We start from the raw sequence: 22,227 nt of genomic DNA on the forward strand, positions 1-22,227 counted from the left end.
GAACTGCATGGTAGTAGACTTTCCAACCATTTTATGGTTCTTCTAGCTAATTTGCAACCACTAAACTAATTCATCAATAATTTATATATTGTAAGTTTTTCAAAGTCATGCAATTACTATAAAGAAATAAAAATAAATTAGTATAAATTTTATCATATGTTTGCCTAAATTTTCTAAATGGATTTGTATGACTTAGTGTTATTAAGAATTTATTGATTAAATAAACCTACTATTTAGTCGAAAAGATTAACTATCATAGATAAGTTTCATATTTTTCATATAAAACTAATTGTAAGGTGATTATAACTATAATTGTAAGGTGATATGAAGTTCCTAACTAAATATTTATCTCATATTTTGGATAAGTTTTATGTAAACAAAACGAATAATTAAGTATAATTTTAATAAATTTTTTAACTGTAAAAAAAGTACTAATATAGTTTAATATAATTTTTATTTTTTTCATTATTCTATTCATTTTTCAAAACTCTACAATTTGGTTTCATATTTTCTTCCTTACCGCAATGATAACATCTGAATTTTTTTTTCAAGTGTAATTTACCTTTAGATTTATTATACCCTTTAGACCCTCTATTTTTTCTTCATCAATGTTCTTTGTAGTTGTGATAAAAGTCTATAAAGTATTATCATTCTTTTAAATTGTTTCATCGTACAAACTATTTTTTACCAATAATAAAGATAAAACACCGTTTGGAGCAAAATTACTAAGAGACATCATCAAGATCTCCCAACTATCCTGCAAAAAACTCAAGAGCAATAATACCCACAATTCATCATCTAGAGTTATCTTCATTGTGCTAAATTTATTTACCAAATCTTGAAAATCACTTAAATATTTTACAATTAACCATCCATCTTGCAAGTTCACAAGCTTTCTGATAACAAGAACTTTATCCTGAATACTTTTCTTCTCGTAAATATTTTTCACATTCTTTCACAAAATTTGTGCATTAACTTATTTGCTTATGGATGGTAAACATTGATACCCACCCATTGTCGGATAATTTTTACAATTTTTTTATGTATTTTTTTTCAATCATCTTTTGATATCTCAACCGGTTTAACAATTCTTAATTTAATCGGATCATACAAATATTTATAATAAAAAAATTCCTCCATCTTAATTCACGTAATTAATTATAGACTACAAGTCAAACAAAAAACCAATCAATTTAGTCTTTATACTACTTGTTGAGTCTTAATAAAAAAATACAATCAGTTATATGTATTAAAATAATCACTAAATTAACTTACATAGTCTAATTAATAATATCAAATCAATCAATAATGCAAATCAAAACCAATACACAACCAAGTAAAATAAAGTAAGTAAAAAAAACAACCACAAAAGAAAGAGATACAAGGCCACTGAAAAAACCTCTAGTGCAAAAGAAAAAAATCAAAGATCAAATTTTAAGTTAAATCCACTGTTAAAGAAAACCAAGTGCAAAATATTATAAAGTAATCCAAACTTCACAACATTAAAATGAAAAAAATGCATTAATACCTCCCTACTCAAACTCAATCATTCTTAAATAATCACACCAAGAAAACTATAAAATAACCATCCAAAATAGATTCAAAATCCAACAGAAAAATCACAAATCTGAATTCAAAATTCAAAGAAAAAATCACAAATCTGGCTAAACTTTTTCCTTCCTCTGGTTCCCGGGCGTAAGTGAGAGAAACCAGATAAGTTTCTTTTCCTTCTCTTTTCTGCCGGTCACACAAACTCTCTCTCTCTCTCTCTCTCTCTCTCTCTACCCTTTTTGTTTTCGTTAAACGTGAGAAAGCAGAGCGGTGCGTGTATATAAGAAAAACAGAGACCGCTGCCTCGCCCCTCCAATTTTCTTTTGCTGTCGGCGGCTTTTTTACATTTTTTTTTCTTTATTAGCCCTAATGGGCTGGAACCGTTTGACCCACCAGGCAAAGACCAATAGAATTTCCTAAACCTCATATATAAGAGATCCATCCAATGCTTCATTAGTCATCACCTTGCACGACTTTTGGGAGAAAGCTTGCTGAGTTAGAGACAACTGAAGTTACTAAGCAACGCAATCATGCAAATCTTAAAGGCCACTTATTTGTCAGCTTATGGATGATGAAGATATAGAGGTGGCTATGGAGGACCCTAATCTGCTCCAATACTCTCCGGCTTCTGACCTTAGCGGGTGAAACGTAGAGGGCAAGCTGTTCGAGCAAGTATGATAATTTTGTTCAGTTCTTGAAAGAGAGGTAGCCATTTTTCCTTAGAGGTGAGAAGGCTTTTCAGTTTCAATACACAATTATTCTTTTGACCTATTCTCCTTCTTGCATATTCTCAATATATATATATATATATATATATATATCTATGTATATAATGGAGAGAAAGGGACATAAGGAATCGTATCTTCTCCATATCCAATGGACGGTAACATATTTGAGATCTGGATCTACGTGATTCCTGTGCAATGTTGAAGCAATGTCTCCCGACCACCACCTTGCCAACTCTTTATATAAGTTTTTTAATGACCACATATCAGAACATTATCTGCAAATAAAGTAATTTGCAATCCTGCAGAATGATTCATAAAGTATTCAATGCACAAGGGACAAATACAGTGTCAGCTAACTTAGAAAGCAATCTAGCTTGGCCACTCGTGGTGGTAGCGTAAAATAAAATGCTTTACATTATGCACACATAAAGATTGTATTTTTAATGCGTAGCTGCATCTTTGAAAGCTCTTTTCTTTACCTAATGTAACATATAAAATTCACTTAACCATAATTGAAATAAAATATGCAGTGCATGAATGGTGTGAGAATTATAAAGGAAACTCCTAGAATACCGGAGTACCCTGCCAGGTCACCCATGTGTGATTCAATAAAATTGACTTACTCTAGAATTTATATACATTTGAATGCAGGTTCCATATTTGAAATACTTAGCTTATGCTGCACGATGTTAATGCTTATATAAAAATAGTTATTGTAAATATAAATAGCTCATAAAAACTGTTAATGTGATATTGTAATCTCACATCAGAAAAGTTTGTGACTGTTAAACTTCATATGAAGATTGAAGTTACACATTATTAATAACTTGTGTTTGAATTTTTAAGAGTCAGTGGTTTGCATCCGAAATCTTATTGAGCTAGTGGTGTTAGGACCTAGAGCGTTACAAATAGTGTTAAATCACGTGCTAACTTGGTGATTTTAGTTTAGTGCGATCTTAAATCTTGTGATCTTTGGATTATAATTTGTGATTATTTGATGTATTATCTTGACGAAAGCATAAAAAATTTGATTTACAAGATTGAGTTTGAGTTTTTAAGGGTCAGTGGTTTGAACTCGAAAATTTGTTCGGTTAGTAGTACTTGAACTCGTAATGTAAAAGTCCAGAACTTAAAAACAAATAAAGTCATAAATTAAATGCGGAAGCGAAATAATAGAATTTAGGGTTTACATTCCTTACATAATAATTTACAATGTCTAATAGGAGTATGAGAAAGTACATTCTAAAAGAACAAACGAAAATTAAAGAAATGAACAAAAGATAAATAACTGAGTATTTTAGGACGACCTTCACTAACTTTTAAAGAGAGTTAGGTAGTGAACTATTCACAACTCTCTTGTTGATCAGGATCTGAGTTTTACTCATATTGATCTGACATAATTAATGAAAGGGTGAAATGCACTAATCCAGTAAAAATATCACACTATTCACCGATACAGAAACTGAATGTTGGTAAAAATAAAAAAAATAACCAATAGAATTCTTAATTTAAGTAAATTCATTTATTATAAGGAAAACTATTTATTACATATATTTATCGTTGCAAAATTTACAAAATCGACCTATAGAGACAATAACTCAAATAACATTCTAATTTCATATTCAAGTGAGTAAAAACAATAATTTTCCATTTTTATTTGCCTACTGATATCCCTGAGGGCCCATGGGGATGTCCCACTATGCGTGAATCAATATCCAATATTGTCAACTAACCGACCGTCCTCATACCCCGTCTGGTATGAGATAACATTCATGGTAGAATTCTCTATGTACTCGGTCTGTCCACTATCTCCTAAGATATTTAGTAAGTCTACCATTTATTAATTCACATGACCAAACAATTTTCTGTTTGCATATTAATTTTCAATTTCATAAATTAACCATAAATCACGCAAGACAAGCAATATATATATATTAAGGAAGCACAACTGAATCATTTAACTATTCCAGTATATTATCATATATTTAAAACTGTAAATTCAACAATCAGTTACACAGGACAACAAATAAATGATTAATCGGTTTTGGCTCCATTAGTAACCTATAATTATTTTCAAAGTTTTCTAAATTATACAAAATACTATATTATCGATTATTAAAATTCAATTCCATAACAGAGAATAAGGTGAAAGATTCTTACCCGAATCGGTGTCGAAACACCGAATTTTCTACTATGCCTACTGGCGGTCCTCAAGTTTCCTAAATTTTTCTATGAAGATTAAAACACGCTTAATGTACTTAAAAATATCACAAAAAATCCAAAATCAGTGTTAAAAACCTTTTCTGGTCAATTTTAGAATTCTGCCACGGCGGCACCTTCGCCGCGGCGGGCGGCGGTTTCCCTCGGTCTGGCTGTTTTCGGCTAGTTTTGCTCGATTTCTACTGGTTTTATACCCATTCCTGCGAGAAAACACGTTAGGGGGTCTCGGTTGGTCGAAAAAAGTTAAAAAACGAAAACCTACTAGCGATGGAATTTTTCGGTGCAACGCCTTCGCCGGCTCACGTTTCTGGCTGAACATTTTTTTTCGGTCAACCTGTAGAAAACAGAACGGTGAACACAATAATGGAAAAATTGCATGAAACAAGAAACGGGACGGGGCTCATCGGAGGCAGTTACGGGTTTTGCCCGCGGCGGCGCTACCGGACTTTACCTGCGGTTTTTGGCTCATCTACCGTTCTTTTTGCTCCGATTTAGTCATGAGGGTGCTCGGAATCAAATTTCGGGCGGATAAGAGAATTTTTACCTTTTTTGGTGGTCAGATGTGGCTTTGGTGCGGTGGTGGGTGACGGTCGGCTTCTTTTTTTGGCGACTGGTTCTTCTTCTCCGGCAGGAGGCTAGCAGATAGGGTTTATATTCGGTGTGATGCGAAATATTTATACCCGTCTCACATAAATTTGGGTCATTTATCGCGTTTGATTTCGACAATCTGATCGCGTTTAAAGAGAAAATGAATTTGGATCGTTCATTGCAATTTTATTTCGACTGTCCGATTGCATTTAAAGAGAAAACGAATCTGGCTCGTTTGTTGCGTTTAATCGCGACCATCCGATTGTGTCTGAAGAGGGAACGGATCCAGATTGTCCACGCGCGCGGGAACGCTTCTGGGCTGTTCGATCGTGGGGCATGCGGATCGCCAGCGTGACCTTCCACATGGCATTGAGTCAACGTGCCTTGCCACGTGGCACGTTTCGGTTCGTCGGGATTGTTGACTGGGCTGTCATACGTGGCGTAATTTTTCTTAATTGCGTTTTGACCCCTATTTTCCGATTTTTCTTTCAAAAACACTATCCGAACTTAAATTTTCACATCTTTTTCCCAAAATTGTTTTCAATTTCGTCATCAAGTTATTTTTTCATAATTCCACATTAAATTAAATTTTTATTAATTTCAAAAATAAAATTTTTCACATTTTTTAACACTAAAATTAATCTTGAATCAAATTCTGGGACTGAGTATTACACGTAATGTTACAGTTATGGCATAAATTTTGACATAAGGCACTCATTCTGTTCATCCTCCACTTTGGTCAGTGTCAACCCATGTTCTCTAAGACAATTAAAACTCTTGACAGCGGAACCAAACTAAAAACTGAATTGACTTCGTCCAATATCACACAAGCAGTTTAAGAATTTCTTTTTTACACTTCAAATTATTAAATCTTTAATCTTTCTGTTTTGATTTACTCAGAGTTCATTATTTTAGGAAGAATACATCAAGAATTTCATCAAGAACCATTTGCTTGCATAAATTCATTTTTTCCTAGTTTACAACTATCAATGGCTATATTACATATATTGATTTAGTCAAATAACACAAATGATTATGTTATCATACATTTTTTAGCCAAAATTTTCTTTAGACTTCATTTCACAATCAAGGACTGATTGTTTCATGTTTCAACTCCTTCACTGTCAATTCTCTGGGCTATAATGCATGTTATACTACTAAATACGTAAATTAAATGTTTAAAAAACATAATTGTTATGAAGATGAACAACTTCCACATGTATCATTTACATAATTCCAAGTCTAGTGCTTGTAGAAGTTGAGGATAGACACTCTGGCTTTGCTCAAGCACCTAAAGAACACTCGAATCCTCCTTCAAGATCTTCAACAAATAAATAGTTCGATGCTAGTGGTTTCATCATATTTTTTGGTATAAGAAGATTCTTTTGATTATTTTTGATCTTGAAAAGCAATTGTCTTAAAAATTAGTATAAACTGATTAAGCCGTAAAAAGTAGAATTGATTAAGATAGAAAGAAAAAAGTGCAACATAGAGGCAATAGTTTGAGATCTAATGTTTCATGTATCAAAAGGATATACATGTTTATATGGGTCATTTACAATATTGTTTAATAATTTCTTTCCTACTTGTTGAGCATGTTGAGGATGGAAACTCTGGTTCTGATTAAGCACCTAAACAGGCGCTCTAGCTCTCCTTCAAGATCTTGGATACACAACTCAAGGTTTTGCAGCTTGCTTTGTGCACTCTCAATTGTTACGGTTTTGTTAGATCTGCAGCAAAGAAGGGAGTGCAGTGCTGCATCCACCATGGAAAATTCATTTACATCTGCTTCTTCCTCACTTGCTACTTTTCTTGTTTGCATCAGCTTTGAAAGTACGAACCAATTGTTTTTTTGCTTTGATTGTGCCTTCGAACCACAGATAAAGAGCAACAATGACTCAAGAATTGCAATAGTTACTGGTGCTACCTCACTAAGTAATGTGGCAAAGCTTTCTTCATCTTTGTCAAACATGTAGTTATTTTCAAAATCCTTCAAGCTCTTCAGGATTTTTTGGATTGTCATCTTCACAGTCTTCCTAGATGCTATGAATTTCCTGATCTCATCGGCAATTTCACCACCTCGTTTTCTTCGGATGGCTGATTGAAGCTCATGCACACTTTCCTTTGTTTGCAACAAGGCATTCTTGCCACTGCTGCAAAGATCCAAGAGCCTAAGAGATCCGTCCAACAGCTCATCAACTGGTGCCTTGTTCTGCACTCTGGTGAAAGCTTGCTGAGTGAGAGGCAACTGAAGCAACTTAGCAACACCATCATGCAAATCTTGAAGGTCATTTAGTTTTTGGCCAATGGATGAAGAAGATGTAGAGGTAGCTTTGTAAGACCTTAATCTTTTCAAATATTCACCAGCTTCTGACCTTAGCGGGTGAGGCCTAGAGGGCAAGCTGTTAGAGCGAGTATGGCAAGTTGGTTGTGTTCTGGAAAGAGAGGCAGCCATTTTTTCTTAGATGGGATAAAGCTTTGAGACCTGTTCTCCTTCTTAGCATCTGCTCATTATAAATATATATATATAGTGGAGTTAAAAGAGACATAAGGAATCTTATCTTCATCTATTCAATGGATAGTGACATGATTGAGATCAACGTGTGTACTCTGAAATGTTTAAGCAATGTCTCCCCACCACCAACTTGCCAAGTCTGTATAAAAATATTTTAAGGACCTCATATCTGAACATATCTGCAAATCATTGATAAACTATTCAATCCACGAGTTTTGGATCAAATTAAAATGCAATCCAGCTAAGCCACTCGTGGTGGTACCATATAATAAAATTCTATGCAAACTCAAAGTTGATCTTAATCCTTAAAAACTGTATCTTCCACATATTCTTCAGTTACCTAATGTTCCATATATAATTCACTTATAAACAATCACATAAAATATGCAATGCACGAGGGGTCAAGCCTCAAAAATGAAACTTTTATAATCCACTTTGTCCTCTCTTCTATAATAGAAGAGGGTCATGGCAGACCACTCGTGTGTGATTATATATCTATTTTTTTGTATGGAATTGGTCAAAATATACAAAAATTAACAATCTAGTGTTATTTTTTAAGGTCAACTTATGAATGAAATCCCTTTTATGTCTTATGCACACGGAGCTTCAATGTATTCCTTGTCTGAAACTCCTTTCCTGTCAGTTCTTCACTTATTCTGCAACTTTCACTGCTCAAACCTCTTCAGAACGAAAATTTCATGTCTAAAGATAAATAGTTGACAGAACATCTCTGTTCTTCCCCTCATTATTAAATAAGTATTATCAGAAACTTGGATACCCAAAACATAATGGAAAGTATATCAGGCATTAAATACTATTGCATTAAACTCGACTTAGCTGCCTATGCATAGGATTTAAGTTCTTCAGTCAAAATAGAGGTGAAAGAAGCTTTTGGAGAGAACTATATTGATTTACGCTTAAGATGACCCATGCCGCTAAGAATCAGCATCAGATGAAAGTGGGGAAAAGGAAGATCACAAGTAGGTGTCTGATGCATTAAAGAGCACGATATTCGTAGTGGCTGGTGAAGTCTGCGCAGCAGGTTTCTTTTTCCTGCAGAGATAGGTAATAAGAGGTTTCACTTTGGAAACCTTTCACTTAGGCACTGCATTTGCAATTGACAATGGGATCTGTACTACACTTGTGCTCTTTTACACAATAAAAAAGGCTGTGTTATATACATTTATTAAACCAAAACTTTCCCAGATGCTTATATTATATAGTCTTAGTCCATATAATATAACCAATTGTGCTGCTTTTTATACTATTACGAAATGTCCATTGAATTTTTCAGAAGCGTAGTTATTATTAAGATGAACAGCTTCCAGGTGCTATGAGTTTATAAAACTTTAGGAGAATTTTATGTGCTGTGTTCTTCTTCTCTCGTTCAAACTTTTTGACGTCATTCACAAATTGAAGTAAAGATTTCTTCTCTCTTTTTCAAAATGCTTGTTGTCCTTGGTTTAATGCCTTAAACCTTTAACTCCAGTTAATAGTGTCTACTATTTCATATTCTCAGACAATTTCATTTTTCATATTTTCATGGTTTTACTAAATGGAGAATTGAGAAAACTAATATCCAACATAAAGCTCCAAAAAGAAAATTGACAGAGATAGAAGGAAAGTATAGAAGAAAATTTTCGAGAAGGCTAATAATTTCTATATCAAAAGAATAATGAAATTTGTATTCTTTTCATGTACAAAGTATCAGTCAAAATCATTTCAGGTCTAGTGGCTGAAGATATTGAGAATAGAAACTCTCTCTTTGATTAAGCACCTAAAGAGGCACTCAAGTCCTCCTTCAAGATCTTGAACGCACAGCTCCAAGTTTATAAACATGCTTTGCAGATTCTCAATTTTGATGGTCTCTTCAATTTTGCAGCCAATGACAGAGTGCAAAGCAGCATCCATCATTGCAAATTCGTTGACATTTGGTTCTTCCTCACAGGATAATCTTTTGTTGTCCACCAGCTTGGAAAGTAAACCCCAGTTTCTGCTGCTGGACTTTGATGGTGGCTTTGATCCAGATATTAAGGACAACAATGACTCAAAGACTACCAAAGTGCCTTCTCTCACTTCTCTCAACAAACGAATCACGGAAGAAACTTCATCATCTTTGTCAGATTTGTATTTACTCTCCAAACCCTTTAAGCTCTTCGAGATCTTCTTGACTGTCTTAATCACAATCTTTCTCGATGCTATTAATTTCCTAATCTCAGAGATTGCAATTTCCCCTCTCCTTTTTCTTCGGATGGCTGATTGAAACTCGTGTATACTTTCCTTGGTTTGGAACAATGCATCCTTGACAATGCTGGACAGATCCAACAGCTTGAGAGATCCATCAAACACTTCATCAAAGAAGATCTTGTGCTGCTCTTGCGAGAAAAGTTTCTTTGTGAGAAGCAATTGAAGCAACTTGTCAACACAATCATGCAAATCTTGAAGGCCATGTAGTTGTTGGCTTATAGATGATGAAGAAGTAGATGTTGCCTCAGAGGATCTTAATCCGTTCAAGTGCTCACTGATTTCCAAAATGAGAGGATGTGGTCTAGAGGGAAAGCTGTTAGAACGGGTATGGTAAATTGGTTGGGAGTTTGAAAGAATAGGAGCCATTTTTCCCGATTAGATTGAGAGGCTTTGATGTGTCAATGTGAAATTCTGTCCTGTGACAATGCTCTCCTTCTTGGCATCCGCTCAATATATACAACTAAGTGGTAGAAACATGAGGAATCTAATCTTCGTCAACTCAATTGATAGTAACATGATATTTGTCTCAATATGTAGGCAATCTCAGCGATGTTTATGAAATGTCCCTCTACAACCAGCTTGCCAACTCTACAAACAAGTATTTTAAGGACCTCATATAAGAAAAAAAAAAAGGAAGAATTTGCTAAATATGCAACATGCAAGTGGCATTACGTAATACCATTCTTAATGCTTGAGATTCTACTTGTCTCTACCCCCATAAGCAAATACTTACAAGAAACTAGTAAACTAGCACCATAAGTTTTTCTATATATTGTATATACATAAGAACATATTCCGTGTATGGTGATCTTGCCTGCCTCCTGCACAGCAATGACATTATGATTGAATCACCTAATAAGTCTTGATTCTGACAGAAAATACGATTGTATATCATGTAATGCCATTCATGTATTTGCATATTTTATAATAGTAACACGTTTGGTTTGATGAATTATTGATAACTGATTGCTGAGAGGGACACATGCAAAAGCATTGCTGAGATAGGACCTAGATCCAAATCAATATATTTAATCTACTTGTAATCCATAATTTAAGAGAAAGAGATTCCCTTTGTCTCCCTTAGTCTGCCATATATATTGAAGAGATGCAAAGAACAGAAGGCAAATTCTAAAGAAGTAAGTTTAGTAATATTAATCTTCTAGGTCTTCTCTTTTGTAAGGAAACAAATGGCTGCCTACCATGTTTGCTCCAACAGTTTGCCTTCTAGACCACATCCTGTCCTTCCACAGCTTCAAGAGAACTTGTGCAGAATAAAAGCTTCCGAAGGTGCATCTTCATCTTCATCATTAATAAGCCACAATCTAAATGACCTTCAAGATTTTCCTGATTGTGTTGAGAAGTTGCTTCTCTTGCCTCTCACCCAAAGAACATTGTTACAAGAGCAGCAAGAGAAATGGGTTGCCGCCTTGCTTGATGGATCTCTGAGGCTCTTAGAAATCTGCAGCACAGCTAAGGACGCCTTGCTCCAAGCAAAGGAATGCACTCTAGAACTTCTTTCAACCATCCGAAGAAAATCTGGAGTCAAAACTGAGATTAAGAAAATATTAGCCTCAAGGAAGGTGGCTAAGAAGACAATCCGCAAGGCCATGGGGAGCTTGAAGAGCATGCAAAAGCAATTCAAACCTTCTCCCTTGAACAAAGACAAGGATAAAACAACTGTTGCTACATGTTAAAAAAAGTGGAAGCAGTTACTCTCAATGTTTTCGAGTCATTGTTGCTCTTTATCTCAGGCTCAAAGTCACAATTGAAGCCAAGTGGATGGTCATTACTTTCCAAATTGATGCACCAGAAAAAAGCAGCAACTGTAAGAAGAAGCAGATGAAAATGAATTCGCCATGGTGGACTGCACATTGCAATCTCTTTGTGGTCACAAGATAAGCAAATCTGTTGAGAATATGCAAGAGCAGCTGAGAGATTTAGAGTTGTGCGTTCAAGATCTTGAAGAAGGACTTGAGTGCTTATATAGAAGATTAATCAAGACTAGAGTCACCCTTCTCAATGTACTGAATCACTAGCCTAGAAATGATGCTAGTTGTACATAAAATCAAAAACAGAATTTTTCTGCCAAATCACTCTTGTCAACATTATTTTACCAAAAATATTTAGCTTTATTGTTTAATTCACATGGTTATGCTTCATGCTCAATGTGTTTGGTGATTGAGCGAAAACTACATCCTGCATATCTAACGACCTCCAAAAGAATCAAGAGGGGAAGAAAATAAAATGAAAAAACCAGAAAGAGGGTGGAGAAGATTTTCCATTAAGATAGTATAGTCAAATTGTTGCAAATAGAAAGCTCTTCCAATTAAATCCAGTAAAGTTTAATTGCTGGAAAATTGTTAAGGATTGAGATCACACTACAAGAAATACCGTTCAACTTTGGTTTTTTGTCACAATATTTCCTAGCTTCAACAATGCAATCTTCCTTTGAACAGAAAAATGCAATTCATCTCCCATATAAAATTCCATGACTAAAGTTTCTTCACCAGAAAGCAGTAAACTAGCTGCTCCAACTAAATTTTCTGTGCTCTGTTTCTCCCCTGCTTTCTAGCACAGAGGGAAGCAACTTAGCAGTTGGAGGAAGAGATAAAAGTGCAATATTTTTCCTTATTCGGTAAATTAGATTTGGAAGCTTAAGGGGCTAAACTTTCTTTGAGGAGGCGAGAATTTAATGACTGATAATCAAGAATACTATATATATATATATAATAAGTAAGTACAATAACAATAAATACAGAAATACAGAATTAATTATTAATTAAATATGAAGGTATTAAAGTTTTCCTAAACTACGATGTAATAAACTAGTATAAGTAGCAAGATCCGAAATTTTAGATTCATTTTCCTACACAAGTTTTTAAATGAAATTCTTAACGAACAACAAGAAAGAGGAACAGATTCAGTGGTAAGAACCTAAAATCGAGATTAGTTACTAGATAATATATGAGTTTAATCAAGGTTAGATTTCTTTTGAATCCTTTTCTCTTTTTATCTCAATACTGCGTATATAATTTTGGATGGGAGAAAAATATTTGAAAACGTTAAAAAGAGTTTCTTTCTAAAAAAAATTCGTTAACATAAATATAAATTTTTAAGGAAAAAAAAACAAAAACAAAAAAATTCATTTAGCCTACAGTGAACCAGCTGCTCCAACTAAATTTTCTGTGCTCTGTTTTTTCCCTGCTTTTTCTAAATTCCATAGCCTCTGCCCTCCTCACTTACAAGAGCAAGTAAACAAACCATTTTAAACAAAGTATTAAGTTAAGAAATACTTATATGTCCTGAAATTTGGTGTATAAGGCAAGATGGGCTTCCTTACATTTTGCTCTCACACAGAATAGTTCAAGACTACTGGCTTCATCATAATTTTGGGATAATAAGATTCTTTTGATTATTTTAGATCTTGGAAAGTAACTGCTTTAAAAATTAGTATTAACTGGTTAAGCAGTAAAAATATAACTCAGAGAGAGAAAAAAAAAAGTGCAAACACAGAGGCAATAGTTTGAGGTCTAATGTTTCATGTATCAAAAGGATATATATACATGTTTATATGGTTCATTGACAGTATTGCTTAATAATTTCTTTCCTAATTGTTGAACATGTTGTGGATAGAAACTCTGGCTCTGATTAAGCACCTAAATAGGCACTCTACCGCTGCTTCAAGATCTTGGATACACAACTCCAGGCTTTGCAGCTTGCTTTGCGCACTCTCAATTATTACGGTTTCGTTAGATCTGCTGCAAAGAAGGGAGTTAAGTGCTTCATCTGCCATAGAAAATTCATTTACATCTGTTTCTTTGTTACTTGCTGCTTTTCTTGTTTGCATCAGCTTTGAAAGTACTAACCAATTGTTTCTTCGCTTTGATGGTGCCTTTGAACCATAGATAGAGAAAACAATGACTCAAACACTGCAACTGTTACTGCTGCTAGCTCACTTAGCAATGGTGGAAAGCTTTTTTCATCTTTGTCAAACACAAAGTTATTTTTGAAACCCTTCAAGCTCTTCAGAATTTTTTGTACTGTCATCTTCACAGTCTTCCTAGAGGCTATGACTTTCCTAACCTCGTCTGCAATTTCACCACCTTTTTTTCTTCGGATGGCTGATTGAAACTCGTGCACACTTTCCTTTGTTTGTAACAAGGCATTCTTGGTACTGCTGCAAAGATCCAAGAGCCTAAGAGATCCGTCCATCATTTCATCAACTGCACTCCGGTGAAAGCTTGCTGAGTGAGAGGCAACTGAAGCAACTTGACAACATAATCATGCAAATCTTGAAGGTCATTTAGTTTTTGGCCAATGGATGAAGATGTAGAGGTGGCTTCGGAAGACCTTAGTCTGCTCAAATATTCACCAGCTTCTGACCTTAGTGGGTGAGGCCTAGAAGGCAAGCTGTTAAAGCAAGTATGGCAAGTTGGTTGTGTTCTAGAAAGAGAGGCAGCCATTTTTTTTTTATGGATAAAGCCTTGCAGTTCCACAAAGCACAATTAGTCTTGTGACCTGTTCTCTTTCTTGGCATCTGCTCAATATAAATATATATAGTGGAGTTAAAAAAGACAGAAGGAATCTTATCTTCATCATATTCAATGGATAGTGACATGATTGAGATCTACGTGCTTACTCTGAAATGTTTAAGCAATGTCTCCCCACCACCAACTTGCCAACTCTATATACAACTATTTTAAGGACTTCATATCCGAACGATATCTGCAAGTGATTGATAAACTTTTCAATGCACAAGTTTCGAATCAAATTAAAAAGCAATAAATTATGCAATGCACGAAGGTCAAGCCTCAAAAATGAAACTTTTATAATCCAGCTTGTCCTCTCTTCTTATAATACAAGAGGATCTTGCCATACCACTTGTGTGTGATTATATAAAATTTATTTACATGGAACTGCTCAAAGTAAACAAAATTCACAATTTAGCATTATTTTTTAACCAGGTTACCTTATGTATGAAATCCCTTTTATGTCTTATACACACGGGGCTGGAATGTATTCCTTGTTTGAAACTCCTTTCCTGTTAATTCTTCACTTATTCTGCAAGTTTCACCGCTCAAACAGCCTCAAAATGTAAATTTTATGTCTAATGATAGATTGTTGATTGAACTGCTCTGTTCTTCGCCTTCTTATTATTAAATAGGTATTGTCAGAAACTTGGTTACCCAAAAAACAATAGAAACTATATCAGGCATTAAACACTCTTATTTTGACAAGTCAGTAGAAGAAGTAGTTTGAATAAAATATTCAACATATAATGGAGTATAGTTGTATGAGAACGATGCGGACGGATAAACATAGATGTGTTTGCACAACTTGGGTTGGAAGAATAGATGTAAAACATTGAAATCAAGCTTTAGGGATACCGTAAACAGTCTTACTCAGTTTACATACATGTGAAGAATAGATGGATTTCTCAAATTCCCAAGGTTATCTCATACAAACTACTTCTTCAAGAACATCATAAAAAAAAGTAGACATCAAGCTAATGAATTGTCTAGCAATGGGAAAGAATAATGGACAAAATAGTACAAACTATAGAGAGCTTGACAACTGAACTACAAGTTTTATTATAACTGATGCTTTGTTGACGAAAAACTCGAGCGACCAATTGAGTTCTACGATGTTGCAGAAAAGTATCAACTTTCAGTTTGACCTTATATGCTCACTGACATCCAACACTAGTAGGACTAGGTGGTGGAACAACAAGTTGCCATTTATTATTAGTAAGAAGAGCTTCAAGCTCGGTTATATAGGTTGTCTACATTGGGGAGACTTGGCAGCCTACGTATAGGATTTAAGTTCTTCAGGCAAAATAGAGGAGAAAGAAGCTTTTAGCAAGAAACCTATATTGACTTTAGGCTTAAGGTGACCGACACGAGTAAGAATCAGCATTGGATGAAAGGGGGGAATAGGAAGATTGGAAGTAGGTGTTCGAAGCATAAAATGGCACATCTGTAGTGGCTGGTCAAGTCTGAGAAGCAGGTTTCTTTTTTCTGCCAAAATAGATAATTTTTAGGTTTCGGTTTGGGAACCTTTACTTAAGACACTGCACTTGCAATTGGAAATGGAATCTGTAAGTCCATGCTTTACTTGTGCTCTTTTACACCATAAAAAAGGCTATGTTATATACATTGATTAAAACCAAACCTTGTCAAGATGGTTTTAGTCCATATGTTCTCAAGCCAAGATCATTAGGTAGTCAAGGCCTGATTTTGTTTCGTGTTTGAAATGCCTTCCTGTAAATTCTCCAATTGTGCTGCTTTTTATACCATACCGACACGTACACCGAATGTTTAAGAAGCATAGTTATTATGAGATGAACAGCTTCCAGGTACTATGCATTATGAAAATTTAGGAGAATTTCATGTGCTGTGTTCTTCCTCTGCTGTTCAAGCTCTTTCACCTCATTCACAAATTGATGTTTGTTCACTGTCTTTCAAAATGCTTGTTCTCCTTTGTTTTAAAGCCTTAAATCTTTAACTCCAGTTAATAATATCTACTATTTCATATTTTCAGGGTGGTACTAAATGGAGAGTTGAGAAAACTAATATCAAATATGAAGCTCCAAAAAGAAATTGACAAAGATAGAAGGAAACTACTATGTAGAGGAAAATTTTCGAGAAGGTTAATAATTTCTATATCAAGAGATTAATGAAATTTTTACCTTTTTCACGTAAAAAATATCAGTCAAAATCATTTCAAGTCTGGTGCCTGAAGATATTGATAATAGAAAGTCTTTGATTAAGCACCTAAAGAGGCAGCCAAGTCCTCCTTCAAGATCTTGAACACACAGCTCTAAGTTTAGAACCATGCTTTGCAGATTCTCAATTTTGTTGGTCTCTTTGTTTTTTCAGCCAATGACAGAACTCAAAGCAGCATCCGCCAATGCAAATTTGTTGACATTTGCTTCTTCCTTACAAGCTAATCTTTTGTTGTCCACCAGCTTGGAAAGTAAACCCCAGTTTCTGCTGCTGGACTTTGATGGTGCCTTTGATCCAGATATTAAGGAGAACAATGATTCAAAGACCACCAAAGTGCCTTCTCTCACTTCTCTCAACAAACTAATCATGGGAAAAACTTCATCATCTTTATCAGATTTGTATCTACTCTCCAAATCCTTTAAGCTCATCAAGATCTTCTTGATTGTCTTAATCACAGCTTTTTTATATGCTATTAATTTCCTAACCTCAGGAATTGCAATTTCCCCTCTCTTTTTTCTTCGAATCGCTGATTGAAAGTAGTGGATACTTTCTTTGGTTTGGAGCAATGCATCCTTGACAATGCTGCACAGATCCAATGGCTAGAGAGACCCATCCAACACTTCATCAAAGAAGATCTTTTGCCGCTCTTGGGTGAAAATTTGCTTTGTGTGAGGCAATTGAAGCAACTTACAGATATAACCATGCAAATATTGACGGCCATGTAGTTGTTGGCTTAAGATGATGAAGAAGTAGATGTAAGTACCTTAATCTCTTCAAGTGCTCACTGATTTCCAAACTGAGAGGATGTGGCCTAGGGGGAAAGCTGTTAGAACAGGTGCGGTAAATTGGTTGAGAGTTTGAAAGAGTAGGAGACATTTTTCCTGCTTAGAAAGAGAAGCTTTGATGTTTTGATGTGGAATTCTGTCCTGTGACATGCTCTCCTTCTTGGCATCTGCTCAATATATACAATTATAGAAACGTGAGGAATCTCATCTTCTTCTATTCAATTGATAGTAACATGATTTTTGTTCCGATATGTAGGCAATCTCAGTGATGTTTATGAAATGTCTCTCTACCACAAGCTTGACAACTTTACAAAAACGTATTTTAAGGACCTCATATCAGAAAAAAAAAAAAGAATGTGCTAAAGATGCAATATACGAATGGCATTGACAATTTTGCCAAACCTACAAGACAGTCCAGCTTGGCCATTTTCCCTATTTCAAATCATTACTTTTATCGCAATGGATCAAGGGATTATAAGTCAAGAGAATTCATAACAAAATGCTGGTGAACGATACATTTGTGTGCCACTGATGATTTTAGAAGAAACATGTCAACATGCAAATATAAAATTGTAAACCAGAAGTTTCTGAATTAAAGAACAGCTGGTGTGCAGAGACACTGAATGAACATCAATGTCTATAAAGCAGTCGAGATTCCATGTGCCCCTCCCACCTGAAATATATATTAAGCTGCTCCAATAGGATTGAAAGTGAACCTCTTTGGTAATTTTGTTTTCAGTGGGATGGCATTGCAAGAGAAAAAAGCTCGCCTGCCTCTTGCATGCTAAACATCTTACTTGATGAGATGAAATGGCTGGACTCAAAATGTCACATGGGTTTGGAAAGCAACTTGCATAATTCTTGGAAAATTTTAAACTCAGTTTCATAGTGCTTGAGATGCTACTTGTCTCTACCCTCATGAGCAAATAATGACAAGAAACTAATAAACTATACTTCAAAGCTTTTTGTATGTACATGAAGACAACATATTCCGTGTATGGAGATCTTGCCTGCCTCCTGCACAGCAATGACATTATGATTGAATCACCTAATAAGTCTTGAATCTGGTAAATAATACGATTGTATATCATGTAATGCCTTTCATGCATTTGCATATTTTATAATAGTAACACGTTTGGTTTGATGAATTATTGATAACTGGCTGGTGTGAGGGAAACATGCAAAAGCATTGCTGAGATAGGACCTAGATCCAAATCAATATATTTAATCTACTTGTAATCCATAATTTAAGAGAAAGAGATTCCCTTTGTCTCCCTTAGCCTGCCATATATATTGAAGAGATGCAAAGAACAGAAGGCACATTCTCAAGAAGTAAGTTTAGTAATACTCATCTTCAAGGCCTTCTCTTTTGTAGGGAAAAAATGGCTGCCTACCATGTTCGCTCCAACAGTTTGCCTTCTAGACCACATCCTTTCCTTCCAGAGCTTGAAGAGAATTTGTGCAGAATAAAAGCTTCCGAAGGTGCATCTTCATCTTCATCATCAATAAGTCACAATCTAAATGACCTTCAAGATTTGCATGATTGTGTTGAGAAGTTGCTTCTCTTGCCTCTCACCCAAAGAACATTGTTACAAGAGCAGAAAGCGAAATGGGTCGACGCCTTGCTTGATGGATCTATGGGGCTCTTGGACATCTGCAGCACTGCTAAAGATGCCTTGCTCCAAGCAAAGGAATGCACTCTAGAACTTCTTTCAACCATTCGAAGAAAATCTGGAGTTGAAACCGAGGTTAAGAAAATATTAGCATCAAGGAAGGCGGCTAAGAAGACAATCCGCAAGGCCATGGGGAGCTTGAAGAGCATGCAAAAGCAATTCAAACCTTCTCCCTTGAACAAAGACAAGGATACAATAACTGTGGTTACCATGTTAAAAGAAGTGGAAGCAGTTACTCTCAATGTTTTCGAGTCATTGTTGCTCTTTATCTCAGGCTCAAAGTCACAATTGAAGCCAAGTGGATGGTTATTAGTTTCCAAATTGATGCACCAGAAAAAAACAGCAAGCAATGAAGAGGAAGCAGATGAAAATGAATTTGCCATTGTGGACTGTGCATTGCAATCTCTTTGTGATCACAAGATAAGCAAATCTGTTGAGAATATGCAAGAGCAACTGAGGGATTTGGAGTTGTGTATTCAAGATCTTGAAGAAGGACTTGAGTGCTTGTATAGAAGATTAATCAAGACTAGAGTCACCCTTCTCAATGTACTGAATCACTAGCTTACAAATGATGATAGATGTACATAAAATCAAAAACAGATTTTTTTGAGCCAAATCACTCTTGTCAACACTATTTTACCAAAAATATTTAGCTTTGTTGTTTAAATTTACGTGGTTGTGCTTCATGCTCGATGTGTTTGGTGATTGAGCAAAAACTACATCATGCATAGCCAATTACCTCCAAAAAAAGCAAGAGGACAAGAAAATAAAAGGAGAAAACCAGAAAGAGAGTGGAGAAGATTTTTCATTGACAGAAAAATTATGTTGGTGATAATCAAAACTGTTGCAAATCGAAAGCTCTTCCGATCAAACCCTGTAAAGTTTAATTCCAGGAAAATCTTAAGGGATTGTTGAATTACTTTGTCTGCACAACCTTGAGAGCACATTATAAGAAATGCCATTCAACTTTGGTTTTTTGTCAAAAGATTTCCTAGCTTCAACCATGCAATCTTCCTTTGAACAGAAGAAATGCAATTCATCCCCATATAAAATTCCAAGACTAAATTTTCTTCACCAGAAAGCAGTCAACTAACTGCTCCAACTAAATTTTCTGTGCTCTGTTTCTTCTCTGCTTTCTAGCAGAGAGAGAAGCAACTCAGCAGTTGGAGGAAGAGATACTAGTCCAATATGTTTCTTTATTCGGTCAGTTGGATTTTGAAGCTTAAGGGGCTAAACTTTCTTTTGGTGGAGGGGATAATTTAATCACCTATAATCAAGAAAAATATATATATACATAATAAATAAGTACAATAATAATAAATAAAGAAATAGGAAATTAATTATTAATTAAATATGAAGGTCTAAAGTTTTCCTAAACTACCATTTAATAAACTAGTATAAATATCAAGATCCTAAATTTTAGACTCATTTTCCTACACAAGTTTTTAAAATGAAATTCTTCATGAACATGAAGAAAGAGGAACAAATTTAGTAATAAGAACCAAAAATCGAGATTAGTTAGTAGATAATATATGAGTTTAATCCAGGTCATATTTTTTATATCCTTTTCTCTTTTTATCTCAATACTGTATATATAATTTTGGGTGGAAGAAAAAATTTAAAAATATAAAAAGGAGCTTTTTTTCCCAGAAAAAGGTAAAGCCGTTAACTTAAATATAAAATTTTAAGAAAAATTAAAAAACAAAAAAATTCAGTTAGTCCTAAGTGAACCAGCTGCTCCAACTAAATTTACTGTGCTCTGTTTTTTCCCTGCTTTTTCTAAACTCCATAGCCTCTGCCCTCCTCACATACAACAGCAAGTAAACAAACCATCTTAAACAAAGTATTATGTTATGAAATCCTTATATGTTCTGAAATTTAGTGTATAAGGGAAGAGGGGCTTCCTTACGTTTTGCTCTGACAGAGAAAAGTAGTGTTAAGTCCAGCCCATTAAGAAAAGAAAGAAAAACAAAGAAAAAAGAAAAAAAATAAGGAAATAAACAGGAGATAAAATTTCAGGTTTCCAGAAATTTTTCCAGGTGGAGAAGTTCAATGAAACTAAAGCTGAGAATTGTCCAGCTTTCCATATCAAACCAAATATAATCTGTTTCTTAACTCTATGAACCACAGATAAAGAACAACAATGACTCAAACACTGCAACGGTTACTGCTGCTATCTCACTCAGCAATGTAGTAAAGCTTTCTTTGTCTTTGTCAAAGATGTAGTTATTTTCCAAACACTTCAAGCTCTTCAAGACTTTTTGGATTGTCATCTTCCCAGTCATCCTAGAGGCTATGAATTTCTTAACCTCGTCTGCAATTTCACCACCTCTTTTTCTTCGGATGACTGATTGAAACTCATGCACACTTTTCTTGGTTTGCAACAAGGCATTCTTGGCACTGCTGTAAAGATCCAAGAGCCTAAGAGATCCATCAAACAGTTCATCAACCAATGCCTTGTTCTGCACTCCGGTGAAAGCTTGCTGAGTGAGAGGCAACTGAAGCAACTTAGCAATACCATCATGCAAATCTTGAAGTTCATTTAGTTTTTGGCCAATGGATGAAGAAGATGTAGAGGTGAATTCGGAAGACCTTAATCTGCTCAAATATTCACCAGCTTTTGACCTTAATGGATGAGGCCTAGAGGACAAGCTGTTAGAGCGAGTATGGCAAATTGGTTGTGTTCTGGAAAGAGAGGCAGCCATTTTTTCTTAGATGGCATAAAGCTTTGCAGTTCCACAAAGCACAATTAGTCTTGTGACCTGTTCTCTTTCTTGGTATCTACCTAACGTTCCATATGCAATTCACTTACAAAAAAATCACATAAAATATGGAACTTGCATAATCCAACTTTTCCTCTCTTTCTTATAAGACAAGAGGGTCTTTCTAGACCACTCGTGTGATTATATAACATTTATTTATATGGAATTGGTCAAAATATACAAAATTCACAATTTAGCATTGCCTTATATATTAATTCCCTTTTATATCCTATACGCACAGGACTCAGATGTATCCCTTGTTTGAAACTCTTTTTCTGTCAATTCTTCACTTATTCTGCAAGTTTCACTACTCAAACCTCTTTAAGACGAAAATTTCTTGTCTAAAGATAAATAGCTGACTAAACTGCTCTGTTTTTCCTTTTCATTATTAAATAGGTATTATAAAAAACCTGGACCCAAAAATAATGGAAAC

At 34.9% G+C, this 22,227-nt stretch overlaps 4 protein-coding genes and 1 pseudogene across 4 annotated transcripts; 1 reads left to right on the forward strand and 4 right to left on the reverse strand.

Moving 5' to 3' along the window:
• Positions 1 to 6,515: 6,515 nt before the first annotated feature.
• Positions 6,516 to 7,572, reverse strand: LOC110819092 (uncharacterized). The gene has a single exon (XM_022048172.2). It carries the CDS (start codon positions 7,540 to 7,542, stop codon positions 6,670 to 6,672), a length of 873 nt encoding a protein of 290 aa, XP_021903864.2. The 5' UTR covers positions 7,543 to 7,572; the 3' UTR covers positions 6,516 to 6,669.
• A 1,659-nt stretch (positions 7,573 to 9,231) lies between these two features.
• Positions 9,232 to 10,423, reverse strand: LOC110819094 (uncharacterized). The gene has a single exon (XM_022048173.2). It carries the CDS (start codon positions 10,213 to 10,215, stop codon positions 9,331 to 9,333), a length of 885 nt encoding a protein of 294 aa, XP_021903865.2. The 5' UTR covers positions 10,216 to 10,423; the 3' UTR covers positions 9,232 to 9,330.
• Positions 10,424 to 11,036: 613 nt separating this feature from the next.
• LOC148253288 (uncharacterized) lies at positions 11,037 to 11,692 on the forward strand. Its single transcript, XM_088223309.1, has 2 exons — positions 11,037 to 11,538; positions 11,601 to 11,692. The coding sequence occupies exons 1-2, from the start codon at positions 11,037 to 11,039 to the stop codon at positions 11,690 to 11,692; spliced, it is 594 nt and encodes a 197-aa protein (XP_088079435.1).
• Positions 11,693 to 12,243: 551 nt separating this feature from the next.
• On the reverse strand, positions 12,244 to 14,061 carry LOC148253289 (uncharacterized). Its single transcript, XM_088223310.1, has 3 exons — positions 13,716 to 14,061; positions 13,523 to 13,635; positions 12,244 to 12,417 (listed from the first exon to the last, which is right to left on the reverse strand). The coding sequence occupies exons 1-3, from the start codon at positions 14,059 to 14,061 to the stop codon at positions 12,244 to 12,246; spliced, it is 633 nt and encodes a 210-aa protein (XP_088079436.1).
• LOC110819096 (uncharacterized) lies at positions 14,061 to 21,844 on the reverse strand (annotated as a pseudogene).
• Between the last annotated feature and the right edge of the window lie 383 nt (positions 21,845 to 22,227).

Source organism: Carica papaya, chromosome 6 (genome assembly GCF_054855325.1).
Source record: "Carica papaya isolate Zhongbai chromosome 6, ASM5485532v1, whole genome shotgun sequence".
Classification (NCBI taxonomy): Eukaryota; Viridiplantae; Streptophyta; class Magnoliopsida; order Brassicales; family Caricaceae; genus Carica; species Carica papaya.